This window comes from Delphinus delphis, chromosome 1 (genome assembly GCF_949987515.2).
Source record: "Delphinus delphis chromosome 1, mDelDel1.2, whole genome shotgun sequence".
Lineage (NCBI taxonomy): Eukaryota > Metazoa > Chordata > Mammalia > Artiodactyla > Delphinidae > Delphinus > Delphinus delphis.
Window position 1 is genome coordinate 129,497,890 of NC_082683.1, and position 15,411 is coordinate 129,513,300.

At 38.0% G+C, this 15,411-nt stretch overlaps 1 protein-coding gene across 1 annotated transcript in view; it reads right to left on the bottom strand.

Moving 5' to 3' along the window:
• RC3H1 (ring finger and CCCH-type domains 1) overlaps positions 1-15,411 on the bottom strand; it is a 97,048-nt gene that overhangs the window by 48,564 nt on the left and 33,073 nt on the right. The window contains exons 3-5 of the mRNA XM_060034227.1: positions 5,169-5,289; positions 3,912-4,151; positions 3,279-3,454 (exon numbers count right to left, since the gene is read on the bottom strand). Of these exons, the coding sequence (XP_059890210.1) occupies positions 3,279-3,454; positions 3,912-4,151; positions 5,169-5,289 (537 nt within the window). The remainder of the gene's footprint in view (positions 1-3,278; positions 3,455-3,911; positions 4,152-5,168; positions 5,290-15,411) is intronic.

A 15,411-nucleotide genomic window follows, 5' to 3' on the forward strand; every position in this document is an offset into this window, starting at 1 on the left:
GCAGCCATGTGAAGAGCAACTGATCCACCTAAGATGCAGAAAAGACTGATGGGAGAGGCCTGGGTTTTTGTGGATGTGGTTGATCTGGTGAATTAGCCAGACAGGAACGTCCCTACTTCTAGACTCCTGTTACCAATCAATAAATTCCTTAAGATTAAAAAAAAAAAAAAAAAGATACAGGTACCACAATGTTCACTGCAGCACTATTCACAATAGCCAGGACATGGAAGCAACCTAAGTGTCCATCGACAGATGAATGGATAAAAAAGATGTGGCACATATATACAATGGAATATTACTCAGCCATAAAAAGGAACAAAATTGAGTTGTTTGTATTGAGGTGGATGGACCTAGAATCTGTCATACAGTGTGAAGTTAAGTCAGAAAAAGAAAAACAAATACCATATGCTAACACATACATATGGAATTTTAAAAAGCGGTACTGACGAACCTAGTGGCAGGGCAGGAATAAAGACACAGACATAGAGAACAGATCTGAGGGCACAGTGGGGGAAGGGGAAGCTGGGATGAAGTGAGAGAGTAGCAATGACATATATACACTACCAAATGTAAAATGGCTAGTGGGAAGCTACTGCATAGCACAAGGAGATCAACTTGATGCTTTGTGACGACCTAGAGGGATGGGATAGGGAGGGTGGGAGGGAGGCTCAAGAGGGAGGGGATATGGGGATATATGTATACAAACAGCTGATTAACTTTGTTGTACAGCAGGAAGTAACACAACATTGTAAAGCATTTATACTCCAGTAAAGATGTGAAAAAAAAAAGAAGAAAATACTCATACAAGTATTCTGAAAAACACCATGCTGCTTCTTCATATCTATGGATTATTACTCTTGAGCTTGCCTGGTATTGAGATAGCTGGTACTCAATAACTGAAAGAGCTTCAGATGCTGGTGTGATTCTAAAGATGACTAATTTGTACTTGGTTTAATTCTCCCTGCAGTTTTGTAGGTTAGGTCACCACCTGAAAGTGAAAATTCTAAGATGCTGTATGACGATGATATTTTTTAGCAATAAAAATAACTAACATTTATTGAGCACATAGTATGTGCCAGTGTGTTAAGTTACCTTATTAACTGTTATAGTGACATATTAACTCATTTAATTCTTTAAAGTTGTTGAGGTAGGTGCTAGTGGTATCACCCCTAATAATTCACATTTTAAGTCAAGCTGGATTCAGGCCAAAGGCCTAATGAATCAAAGTAAAACAATTAATTCTAGTCTAGGATCACCTATATCCTAACATATTTTACAACGTTTTTGCCTTGCTAATCTTTTATTCCCATAAGGACTCAAATTCCTCTATAGAAAATTCCCATTTTTTTTCCCCTCCCATCAAAGAAACAATAGACTATCCTAGTCAGGACTTCCAGGTCATACTGATATATTTTTACTTGTATTCCATTCTTATTATAAGAAGGTCTAACTTAAATTTTGTTAGGTAAGTCCATAGAGAGACCAAACATAAAAAAATCAAGAACTATAGTCACAAAAACTAAATATATTTTGCCCCTATTCAAAGGCAAGTCAAAAGACCAAATGTATATGTATATGTATGAAACACCCTCTCAATATACATTAAATCTCATTAAAATGTAGTACATGCTTTCTATATGATGTACTGTTTCCATGGACTTGGCTCTCAAAACTCTCTTTAACTAAAAACACTCAAAGATTTCCAAGAAATGCAATGTCTGAAGTCCTGGAACTGTACTGTACTAAAATGCCTAGAATTATCCTGCAGCTTGAAAAGGCTTTTCCAATGGAAAAAAAAGAGATGCTAAAAAGACCCAGCTAGAACACAGCTATACGGACACAAACACCTGCAAAGAAAGGAAAATGCTGATTGGAGTTCCATGAAGAAGATGAAATGGGTATTGGCAGACACTTAATAGAAACTCTGCAATAGTGAATACAGTTTAGGGTATGGACCTATTGTGATGAGAGAAAATGAATCTTTTCATGATTGAGAGTATAGTACAAACTGCCACCAAAAGAAGAAAGCAGGTGGACAATGAAATAAAGCGACATAATCATGACTCAAGTGAAAAATAACTGGATTTTTACATATTCCAATCTTTTTTAAATTACTATTAACACTTTTAATTAGGATTGAGAAAGTTTCACTTGGGGTATTCTGGCGTTTTTGAGCCCCTTATTCTTCTTCACAGAGGAAGGCTGGATTTCTTTCCCTTTATTTCTTAAACTTCCTATACTGTATCTATCTGGCGCTGTTAATGGAGAAGTAACACTGGAAGCAGACAGACATTCTGAAATGTATTCCGGATTACACTGTACAGTCAGGTTATTACAACCATTACAACAAATGTGAGTTATTCAGGGACAATCTGGACCAGTTGAGGTTCTGAGAGCTCTAGAGGGACGTATGAAAAACAAGAGGGGTGGGTACAGATGTGGAATCCACACCCCATTTTCAGTATATAATCTGAGTCTAGAAAGAAACAGAATAATATTGGCATTTAGCTAGAACTTAAAAAAAAATTTTTTTAAGTTAAATCTATATGCTCTGTTGATTTTGTGAACCATTTTATCCTTCTCAAAAAATAACGAGATTAGAATATAGCAGGATGGCTAATGTGGGAGTTTTTTAGTTTCAGTGTCAGATGAGGGAATGTGGTGACCTCCTTATAGCTTGTATGAATTAACAATTTTTTAGAGACATACTTCCCTGGCCCATGAAGTACTTGTTATGTGTTGTGTCAAAAGCAAGAAGCCCTGACATTAAGACGTTAGGAAAACAGGATGAACAATAAGTGATACATAGTGGGCACCAGTGTTTGAAGTAGTGCTGATTCAACTTGGCATACAAAGGACATGTCCAGCATTACTGTATATATTAAAACCAAAATGGCACATGGAGCTCCAGTACTGTATATATGGAATTATATCAGGAGCAAATAGCCAAATAAAATGTACTCCTGCTTCAATGACTCTCTCTCTTTAGACCAATTCTGTTTGCAGTCTTGGTGGAAAACTGCCATGGCTTTTTAGTTTCTTCAAATACAAAAATCTATAAGCCATGATTTAATCTATGTTGTACAATATCTAACATACAAAATTCAATACAAGATTTAACTTTAACAGGACACCATCTATATTCTTTAAAAGAGAAAAGAAAAACTGCTAAAATTTTATGGAAAGATACAGGCAACTTTATTAAACTCAAAGTCTTACTACCTAAGTTTGGGGAAAGGACGTTTCCTTTTAAGCTGAAAGTTACCATAGGTTCATACCTTGAAGCAGGAGGCTCTATAAAGGAGCTGGACAACATGCCCAATGCTAGTTTTAGAGGCTTGAGGAAACCGTGGCTCCAACCTTTGCACCACAAAGAGAACCAATACTTTTCTTGACAAAGCAGAACCATCTTCTAAGGCCAGGAGAACCAGCTTTAGAGCTTCCTCCTGCATTGCTAGGAAAAGTTGAGCAAAACCAAAATTTATCATGTACAGAGATAAGATAAAGCCATTTTTTAGAAGGGAAACATTTAATAATTTCTACAGGTACCACTTCATTAATGGGCAACACAACAACAACCAATATTCAGTTATACTTTTGAACCATTTGGGGGCAATTTTTTATTACATTCCATATACTTTATTTAAGAAAGCAGATAAAAGATTAATACAGTTAGGGAAAACCTCTATCAAAATGAACAAACTTTTGGCAGTAAAAGTTTTAAGTATCCTGAAAAACTGACATGGAATTACCCAAGCCATGACTGTGGGATACCAAGTTACCAAGTGGGATATTACTTGATAACAACAGAATATTGCAAAGAACTAGCCTTTGTATATCACTTATAGTTCCTATACTATAAATACTTTTAGAATTACTAGTATAGTAAATATCAAACTTTAATTATATACCTGGTCCAAGGAACTGGCAGCCTCTAGCTCTGACTGCTGCCCAAAGATTGGAAGAGAGTTGCTGAGGATTCTGGTGCTGGAGAATGAGCTCTGTAACTGTTCGTTCACCTAAAGATCGAGCTGCCCTCATGGCACGAATCCTGCCTTCTTCTTCTACTAGTTGGCAGTGGACCAGAGTCACCAGCTTCCTCTGCATTGGGCGACTCAGAACACTCTGAGTAGTGCTATTCAGACCCACTCCTTTAAAACAGAAAATATAGTTATTTCTAGGTTTCCAATGTAATTTTAGAGTCCAGAAAAACTTCCTCTGATGGGCTGATTGACTTATGGCTATGTGGAATAGTTCTGGGTTCTATCAGAATATTTAAAATAAACAATACAAATTACACAAGTGAAGCCTAGTTTGCATTTTAAAAGTATACAAAAGTTGTTATTGCATGCAAATGTAACACTCATGACATTAAATATATTATTCATTTTAATCATGGAGAAATAAAGAAAAAAAGGCCAGTCAATATTAATAATTAAAAACCCAAATCTTGACAAAATGAGAGTGTGGCATGGACTTAATATATACTACCAAATGTAAAACAGATAGCTAGTGGGAAGCAGCCGCATAGCACAGGGAGATCAGCGTGGTGCTTTGTGACCAACTAGAGGGGTGGGATAGGGAGGGTGGGAGGGAGACGCAAGAGGGAGGAGATATGGGGATATATATATATGTGTATAGCTGATTCACTTTGTTATAAAGCAGAAACTAACACACAACTGTAAAGCAATTATACTCCAATAAAGATGTTAAAAAAAAAACAAAAAAAACACCCAAATCTTGAGGTCCTAACAGGTCTGGTATATTTCCTAGTGGTTAAGCTCACCTTCCTAATAAAAACAAGCCATAATGGCAAGATAGTAATGGCAACTTCCAATTTTATTGTACCCCCAACAGCATACCACACAAAACTGGATAGAAGGCTGACAATTTAGAGTTGTCAAATGATAGAGAGCCCTTCTGAAACCACTAGTGTGTTTATACTTACTTTTGCAACTCATTCAAAAAACGTTTCCAATAAATAGTACATAAACTTTAAACTCACTACTTTATTTGATGTGGTTTGTAATATTATTTAGCACCGGTGGGTTTGGCTTACAATAAATAAATGAATTTCGTTAACATTCACTTACAGCTCACAGTTTTTATGGTAACAAAAGCATCTTTAATGAACACGTGCTCAGCATGGATAATTTCATCTGATTTACCTCTAGCACTGCTGAGTGGTTTCAGGTACAGTGCTAATTCTTCTACACACTTCTTGGCTTCCTCATAATGCTTTGTATCTTCAACCCCACTACACAAAGTAATGGGCTGCTGTTCAGGAACCTAGAGGTAAAAAAAAGGTGTGTTTGAGTGCTCACTAATTAATTATAATCAAATGTTTTATTGAGTATGTTTTATGCACTCCTATTCTAACACTGGTAACATCAAAACTCCCATTAAATTTACTGAATTCTTTCAAAAGATCTTTTATATACATACACACAAAATTACTGCATTTTTAAATTTTTGTTTTGTTTCTGTAACAGCTTTATTGAGATATAACTTGCATATCATGTAATTGACCCATTTAAGGTATATAATTCAATGACTTTAAATATATTCTCAGTTATACAACCATCACAATTTTAGAACATTTTCATAGCCCCCCCCAAAAGAACCCCAGAGTCACCCCTGCCATATTTCCTCCCAAACCCCTCCAGCCATAGGAAAAAACTAATCTATTTTCTGTCTCTACGGATTTGCCTATTTTGGACATTTCATATAAACAGAATCATATAATAACTTCCAAAGTAGCTGTACCATTTTGCATTCCCGCCAGCAATAAATGAGAGTCTCTCTTGCTTCCCATCCTCACCAGTATTTCGTGCTGTCAATGTTTTGAATTTTAGCTATTCTAATTTATGTGTAGTGGTAGCTCACTGTTGCTGTTGTTTTCACAATTTTTAAAGATTATATTCTATTTATAGTTACTATAAAATGTTGGCTATATTCCCCTTGTTGTACAATATATCCTTGTAGCATTTATTTTATACATAGTAGTTTGTACCTCTGATTGTTGTTTTAATCTGCAATTCTTTAATGACAAACAATGCTGAGCAAGCTTTTATTTGCTCATTTGCCACCTGCATATCTTCTTTGGTGAAGTGTCCAGATCTTTGCCCATTTAAAAACCATGTTCTTTTAATAATTGAGTTGTAAGGGTTCTTAGATACAAGTTTCTTACAGATATATGATTTACAATTATTTTCTCCCATTCTGTCGGTTGTTCTCTCACTCTCTTGACAGTGTCTTTTGAAGCACTAAGTTTTTTGTTTTGTTTTGGCCTTACCACGTGGCTTGTGGGATCTTAGTTCCCCAACCAGAAACTGAACCCAGGCCCTCAGCAATGAAAGCGCGGAGTCCTAACCAATGGACTGCCAGGAAATTCCCTGAAACACTAAGTTTTAAATTTTGATTTAGTTTGATTTATCTTTTGTTCCTTGTGCTTCTGGTGTCATAGCTAAAAAAATACTGCCTAGGGACTTCCCTGGTGGTTCAGTGGTTAAGACTCCATGCTCCCAAAGTAGGGGTCCCGGGTTCAATCCCTGGACAGGGAACTAGATCCTACATGCATGCCACAACTAAGGAGCCCACATGCCACAACTAAGGAGCCTGTGTGCCGCAACAAAGGAGCCAGTGAGCTGCAATTAAGGAGCCCTCGAGCTGCAACTAAAGAAACCCTCTTGCCGCAACTAAGACCTGGCACAACCAAATAAATAAATAAACAAAAAAACCACTGCCTACTCCAAGGTCACAAAGATTTATGCAAATATTTTGTTTTAAGAGTGCTGCAGTTTTAGCTCTTACTTTTAGCCTTTGATCTATTTTGATTTAATTTCTGTATATGGTGTGAGGTAGTGGTCCAAATTCAATCTTTTGCATTTGGATATCCAGTTTGCTCAGCGCCATTAGTTGGAAAGACTGTCCTTTCCCCATTGAATGGTTTCGGCAATCTTGTAAAAAGTCATTTGACCATATATATGGGTTTATTTCTGGACTCTCTATTCTATTCCATTGATCTAAATGCCAATCTTTATGCCAGCAGCACACTGTCTTGATCACTAGAGTTTTGCAGTTTCAAAATCAGGAAGTGTGATTCCTTCAAATTTGTTCTGCTTTTAAGACTGTTTTGGCTATTTAGGGTCCCCTGTGAGTCCATATAAATTTTAGGATGGGTTTTTCTATTTCTTCAAAAAACATCATTGGGATTTTGAAAAAGTTTACATTGAATCTGTTGATTGCTTTGGGTAGTACTGTCATCTTAGTAATATTAAGTCTGTGAACAGGTGATGTCTTTCCATTTATTTATGTCTTCTTTAACTTCTTTAAGCAATGTTTTATTTTCAATGTACAAGTCTTTCACCTCCTTCGCTAAATTTATTCCTAAGTCTTTTATTCTTTTTGATGCTACTGTAAGTGAAATTATTTTCTTAATTTCCTTTTGGATTGTTCATTGTTAGTGTACAGAAATGAAACCGATTTTTGCATGTTAACTTTGTATCCTGCAACTTTGTTTAATTCATTTATTACTTCTAACAGTTTTTTAATGGAGATCTGTGGGGTTAAAATAATGGCTATTATGGATTAAAATGTCCTATCCTCAAATTTCATAAACATTAGTTGTTACAGTTAAGACATGACAAGGTCTTACTCATTTTGTGGAAAAAGAATTAGTTCATCCTTAGACAACTTTATGAGGAAAAGTAAGTCTTGGTTATTTGTTATTAAAATATTATATTACTAAAATTGTTATCCCCAATAAGTCTATTTTAAAAACATTTCCAAAATGTCATAATGGAATTTTCAAAACAAAAAGAGAAATGATTATCAAATGAAAACTTAAGTACAGGAAGAGAAGAAAAACAATCAAATGCAATTTCCCTCTGACAAATATTAATATTTTGTAGTATTGGCGACATCATCAAGATAGATTTGTAAATAAAGTAAGTTTTCCTTTGTTTTTGGCTGCACCATGTGCATGCAGGATCCTAGTTTCCCAACCAAGGACTGAACTACTCCCCCCGCAGTAGAAGCACAGAGTCCCAACCACGGGACCACCAGGGAAGTCCCAGTAAGTTTTCCTTTTGAATAAGCTGTTCTAAAACTGCTCTCTTTATCTCCTACATACATAATATCAACCTTCCCTACTTTTTATCAACTTATAGGAAGACTAATCTAGCAAATATTAGTGGTATTAATATAAATATTAATGTCCAAAGTTCCAGTATATTTATTTAGAAAATGATTTATGGTAAACATATGATACTTTAGACTCACACTATGCAAATTAACAGTGAGGGGTTTGTTTAAGTGAATCATACCTAACTCTGAAAAGCCTACTTCCCTTGGCTTTGTGAAACCTTCTGAAGATACTATTGATCTCTACCTTGAGAATACTGACACAAAACTTTCAGAGTATTACCTTCAGAATTACTAGAGTAACTTTTATATTTAGATACTTAGAGGTATTTGCTTCCACTCTAGACAAATGGTTCCCAAAGGCTGTGTTCTATAGTTTTCGTCACTTTCTCGATCTTTCATTTCAGTTAGTGTCTACTAAGTAAAATAGTCTGAAGCAGCTTCACTTTTCCTATTAAGTAAAATGCAATTATTTTGTGAATAATATTTTCTTCACTATTAAGAAGTTTTTGTGACTTACCTCTTAGGTTTCTCTAATGATCTGATAGCTAAGGCTGTTGAGAAAGTCTGACCACCAGACTGGACGAATGTTACTGTACAGTGACTGAGAAACACTGCACCACCATAACAAATCTCCTTAACGTACTGAGATAAAGGATCTGCACAGTACTGAACAAAATTTTATCTATTTAAATAGAAGACAGGAGGAGCTTCAAGATGGCAGAAGAGTAAGACGTGGAGATCACCTTCCTCCCCACAAATACATTGGAAATACATCTACATGTGGAACAACTCCTACAGAACACTTACTGAACAATGGCAGAAGAATTCAGACCTCTCAAAAGGCAATAAACTCCCCACGTACCTGGGTAGGGCAAAAGAAAAAAACAGAGACAAAAGAATAGGGACGGGACCTGCATCAGTGGGAGGGACCCGTGAAGGAGGAAAGGTTTCCACACACTAGGAAGGCCCTTCACGGGCAGAGACTGCAGGAGGCGGAGTGGGGAAGCTTCGGAGCCGCGGAGGAGAGCACAGCAACAGGGGTGCGGCGGGCAAAGTGGAGAGATTCTCGCACAGAGAATCAGTGCCAACCAGCACTCACCAGCCCAAGAGACTTGTCTGCTCACCCGCGGGATGGGCGGGGGCTGGGAGCCAACGAGCTCCAGAGATGGGCGCAAGCCACGGCTATCAGCCCGGACCCCAGAGATGAGCATGAGACTCTAAGCTTGTGTGCAAGCACAGGTCACTACCCACACCTCCCCTCCCTGGAGCCTGTGCAGCAGGTCACTGCCAGGGACAACTTCCCCCGGAGAACACATGGTGCACCTCAGCATAGTGAAACATCACGCCAGCCTCTGTCACCGCAGGCTCACCCAGCATTCCGTAACCCTGCCCCCGCAGTGAGCCAGAGCCCCCTAATCAGCTGCTACTTTAACCCCATCCTGTCTGGGCGGGGATCAGATGCCCTCAGGCGACCTACACCCAGAGGCGGGGCCACATTCAAAGCTGAATCCCAGGAGCTGTGAGAACAAGAAGAGAAAGGGAAATCTCTCCCAGCAGCCTCAGGAGCAGTGGATTAAATCTCCACAATCAACTTGATGTACCCTGCATCTGTGGAATACCTGAATAGACAGCGAATCATACCAACTTGAGGCGGTGGACTTTGGGAGCAACGATATATATATTTTTTTCCCTTTTTCTCTTTTTGTGACTGTGTATGTGTATGCTTCTGTGTGTGATTCTGTCTGTATAACTTTGCTTTTACCATTTGTCCTAGGGTTCTGTATCTCCATTTATTTATTTTTTTTAAGATGTTGGGGGTAGGAGTTTATTAATTTATTTATTTTTGCTGTTTGGGTCTTCGTTTCTGTGCGAGGGCTTTCTCTAGTTGTGGCAAGCGGGGGCTACTCTTCATCGTGGTGCGCAGGCCTCTCACTATCGCGGCCTCTCTTTTTGCGGAGCACAGGCTCCAAACGCGCAGGCTCAGTAGTTGTGGCTCACGGGCCAAGTTGCTCCGCGGCATGTGGGATCCTCCCAGACCAGGGCTCGAACCCGTGTACCCTGCATTAGCAGGCAGATTCTCAACCACTGTGCCACCAGGGAAGCCCCATTTTTTTTTTTTAAGTATAATTTTTAGTGCTTGTTATCATTGGTGGATTTGTTTTGGGTTTGGTTGCTCTATTTTTTTTCTATTACTTAAATTTTTTTTTTTAATAATTATTTTCTATTTTAATAACTTTATTTTCCTCCCTCTATCCCTCCCTTCCTTCCTCCCTCCCCCCCTTTCTTTCTCCCTTTTACTCTGAGTCATGTGGATGACAGGGTCTTGGTGCTCCGGCCGGGCGTCAGGCCTGTACCTCTGAGGTGGGAGAGCTGAGTTCAGGACATTGGTCTACCAGAGACCTCCCAGCTCCACGTAATATCAAATGGCAAAAATCTCCCAGAGATCTCCAACTCAACGCCAAGACCCAGCTCCACTCAATGACCAGCAAGCTACAGTGCTGAACACCCTATGCCAAACAACTAGCAAGACAGGAACACAACCCCACCCATCAGCAAAGAGGCTGCCTAAAATCATAATAAGGTCACAGACACCACAAAACACACCACCAGACGCAGACCTGCCCACCAGAAAGACAAAATCCAGCCTCATCCACCAGAACACAGGCACTAGTCCCCTCCACCAGGAAGCCTACACAACCCACTGAACGAATCATAGCCACTGGGGGTAGACACCAAAAACAACGGGAACTACAAACCTGGGGCCTGCGAAAAAGAGACCCCAAACACAGTAAGTGAAGCAAAAGGAGAAGACAGAGAAACACACAGCAGATGAAGGAGCAAGGTAAAAACCGATCAGACCAAACAAATGAAGAGGAAATAGGCAGTCTACCTGAAAAAGAATTCAGAGTAATGACAGTAAAGATGATCCAAAATCTTGGCAATAGAATGGAGAAAATACAAGAAACATTTAACAAGAACCTAGAAGAACTAAGGAGCAAACAAACAATGATGAACACCACAATAAATGAAATTAAAAATTCTCTGGAAGGAAATCAATAGAATAAGTGAGGCAGAAGAACAGATAACTAACTTGGAAGAGAAAATAGTGGAAATAACTACTGCAGAACAGAATAAAGAAAAAAGAATGAAAATGATTGAGAACAGTCTCAGAGACATCTGGGACAACATTAAAGGCACCAACATTCGAATTCTAGGGGTCCCAGAAGGAGAAGAGAAAAAGAAAAGGACTGAAAAAATATTTGAAGAGATTACAGTTGAAAACTTCTGTAATATGGGAAAGGAAATAGTTAATCAAGTCCAGGAGGCGCAGAGAGTCCCATAAAGGATAAATCCAAGGAGAGACAGGCCAAGACACACATTAATCAAACTACTAAAATTAAATACAAAGAAAAAATATTAAAAGCAGGAAGGGAAAAACAACAAATAACATACAATGGAATCCCAATAAAGTTAGCTAATACTTCAGCAAAAACTGCAAGCCAGAGGGACTAGAAGGACATATTTAAAGTGATGAAAGGGAAAAACCTACAACAAAGATTACTCTACCCAGCAAGATCCTCGTTCAGATTCGACGGAGAAATTAAAACCTTAACAGACAAGCAAAAGCTAAGAGAGTTCAGCACCACCAAACCAGCTTTAAAACAAATGCTAAAGGAACTTCTCTAGGCAGGAAACACAAGAAAAGGAAAAGATCCACGAAAACAAACCCGAAACAATTAAGAAAATGGTAATAGGAACACACATATTGATAATTACCTTCAATGTAAATGGATTAAATGCTCCAAACAAAAGACATAGACTGGCTGAATGGATACAAAAACAAGACCCATATATATGTGTCTGCAAGAGACCCATTTCAGACCTAGGGACACATACAGACTGAAAGTGAGGGGACGGAAAAAGATATTCCATGCAAATGGAAATCAAAAGAAAGCTGGGGCTTCCCTGGTGGCGCAGTGGTTGAGAGTCCGCCTGCAGATGCAGGGGACATGGGTTCATGCCCCGGTCCAGGAAGATCCCACATGCCGTGGAGCGGCTGGGCCCGTGAGCCATGGCCACTGAGCCTGTGCATCCGGAGCCTGTGCTCTGCAACGCGAGAGGCCACAACAGTGAGAGGCCCACGTACCACAAAAAACAAACCAAAAAAAGCTGGAGTAGCAATTCTCATATCAGACAAAATAGACTTTAAAACAAAGACTATTACAAGAGACAAAGAAGAACACTACATAATGATCAAGGGATCGATCCAAGAAGAAGATAGAACAACTGTATATATATATGCACCCAACATAGGAGCACCTCAATACATAAGGCAAATACTAACAGCCATAAATGGGGAAATCGACAGTAACACAATCATAGTAGGGGACTTTACCACTCCTGTTTCACTGATGGACACATCATCCAAAATGAAAATAAATAAAGAAACACAAGTTTTAAATGAGACTTTAAACAAGATGGACTTAATTGATATTTACAGGACATTCCATCCAAAAACAACAGAATACACTTTCTTCTCAAGCGCTCATGGAACATTCTCCAGGATAGATCATATCTTGGGTCACAAACCAAGTCTTGGTAAATTTAACAAAACTGAAATCGTATCAAGTATCTTTTCTGACCACAACGCTATGAGACTAGATATCAATTACAGGAAAAAAATCTGTAAAAAAATACAAACACATGGAGGCTAAACAGTACACTACCTAATAACCAAGAGATCACTGAAGAAATCAAAGAGGAAACAAAAAAATACCTAGAAACAAATGACAATGAAAACACGATGACCCAAAACCTGTGAGAGGCAGCAAAAGCAGCTCTAAGAGGGAAGTTTATAGCAATACAATCCTGCCTTAAGAAACAAGAAACATCTCAAATAAACAACCTAACCTTACACCTAAAGCAATTAGAGAAAGAAGAACAAAAAAACCCCAGAGTTAGCAAAAGGAAAGGAATCATAAAGATCAGATCAGCAATAAATGAAAAAGGAATGAAAGAAACAAGAGCAAACATCAATAAAACTAAAAGCTCGTTCTCTGAGAAGATAAACAAAATTGATAAACCATTAGCCAGACTTACCAAGAAAAAAATGGAGAACACTCAAATCAATAGAATTAGAAATGAAAAAGGAGAACTAACAACTGACACTGAAGAAATACAAAGGATCATGAGAGATTACTACAAGCAACTATACGTCAATAAAATGGATAACCTGGAAGAAATGGACAAATTGTTAGAAAAGCATAACCTCCTGAGACTGAACCAGGAAGAAATAGAAAATATAAACAGACCAATCACAAGCACTGGAATTGAAACTGTGATTAAAAATCTTCCAACAAACAGAAGCCCAGGACCAGATGGCTTTTTAGGTGAATTATATCAAACATTTAGAGACGAGCTAACACCTATCCTTCTCAAACTCTTCCAAAGTATAGCAGAGGGAGGAACACTCCCAAACTCATTCTAAGAGGCCACCATCACTCTGATACCAAAACAAGACAAATATGTCACAAAGAAAGAAAACTACAGGCCAATATCACTGATGAACATAGATGCAAAAATCCTCAACAAAATAGTAGTAAGCAGAATCCAACAGCACATTAAAAGGATCACACACCATGATCAAGTGGGGTTTATCCCAGGAATGCAAGGATTCTTCAATATATGCAAATCAATCAATGTGATACACCATATTAACAAATTGAAGAATAAGAACCATATGACCATCTCAATAGATGCAGAAAAAGCTATTGACAAAATTCAACACCCATTTATGAAAAAACCCTCCAGAAAGTAGGCATAGAGGGAACTTACCTAAACATAATAAAGGCCATATATGACAAACCCACAGCCAACATCGTCCTCAATGGTGAAAATCTGAAACCATTTCCACTAAGATCAGGAACAAGACAAGGTTGCCCACTCTCACGACTATTAATCAACATAGTTTTGGAAGTTTTAGCCACAGCAATCAGAGAAGAAAAGGAAATAAAAGGAATCCAAATCGGAAAAGAAGAAGTAAAGCTGTCACTGTGTGCAGATAACATGATACTATACATAGAGAATCCTAAAGATGCTACCAGGAAACTACTAGAGCTAATCAATGAATTTGGTAAAGTAGCAGGATACAAAATTAATGCACAGAAATCTCTTGCATTCCTATACACTAATGATGAAAAATCTGAAAGTGAAATTAAGGAAACTCCCATTTACCACTGCAACAAAAAGAATAAAATACCTAGGAATAAACCTACCTAGGGAGACAAAAGACCTGTATGCAGAAAACTATAAGACACTGATGAAAGAAATTAAAGATGATACGAATAGATGGAGAGATATTCCATGTTCTTGGATTGGAAGAATCAATATTGTGAAAATGACTATACTACCCAAAGCAATCTACAGATTCAATGCAATTCCTATCAAACTACTACTGGCATTTTTCACAGAACAAGAACAAAAAATTTCACAATTTGTATGGAAAAACAAAAGACCCTGAATAGCCAAAGCAATATTGAGAACAAAAAACGGAGCTGGAGGAATCAGGCTCCCTGCCTTCAGACAATACTACAAAGCTACAGTAATCAAGACAGTATGGTACTGGCATAAAAACAGAAATACAGATCAGTGGAACAGGACAGAAAGCCCAGAGATAAACCCATGCACATATGTTCACCTTCTTTTTGATAAAGGAGAAAAGAATATACAATGGAGAAAAGACTGCCTCTTCAATAAGTGGTGCTGGGAAAACTGGACAGCTACATGTGAAAGAATGAACACTCCCTAACACCATACACAAAAACAAACTCAAAATGGATTAAAGACCTAAATGTAAGGCCAGACACTATAAAACTCTTAGAGGAAAACAAAGGCAGAACACTTTATAACATAAATCACAGCAAGATCCTTTTTGACCCACCTCCTAGAAAAATGGAAATAAAAACAAAAATAAACAAATGGGACCTAATGAACTTCAAAGCTTTTGCACAGCAAAGGAAACCATAAACAGGACGAAAAAACAACCCTCAGAATGGGAGAAGATATTTGCAAATGAAGCAACTGACAAAGGATTAATCTCCAAAACTTACAAGCAGCTCACGAAGCTCAACATCAAAAAGTCAAACAACCCAATCCAAAAATGGGCAGAAGACCTAAATAGACATTTCTCCAAAGAAGATATACAGATTGCCAACAAACACATGAAAGAATGCTCAACATCATTAATCATTAGAGAAATGCAAA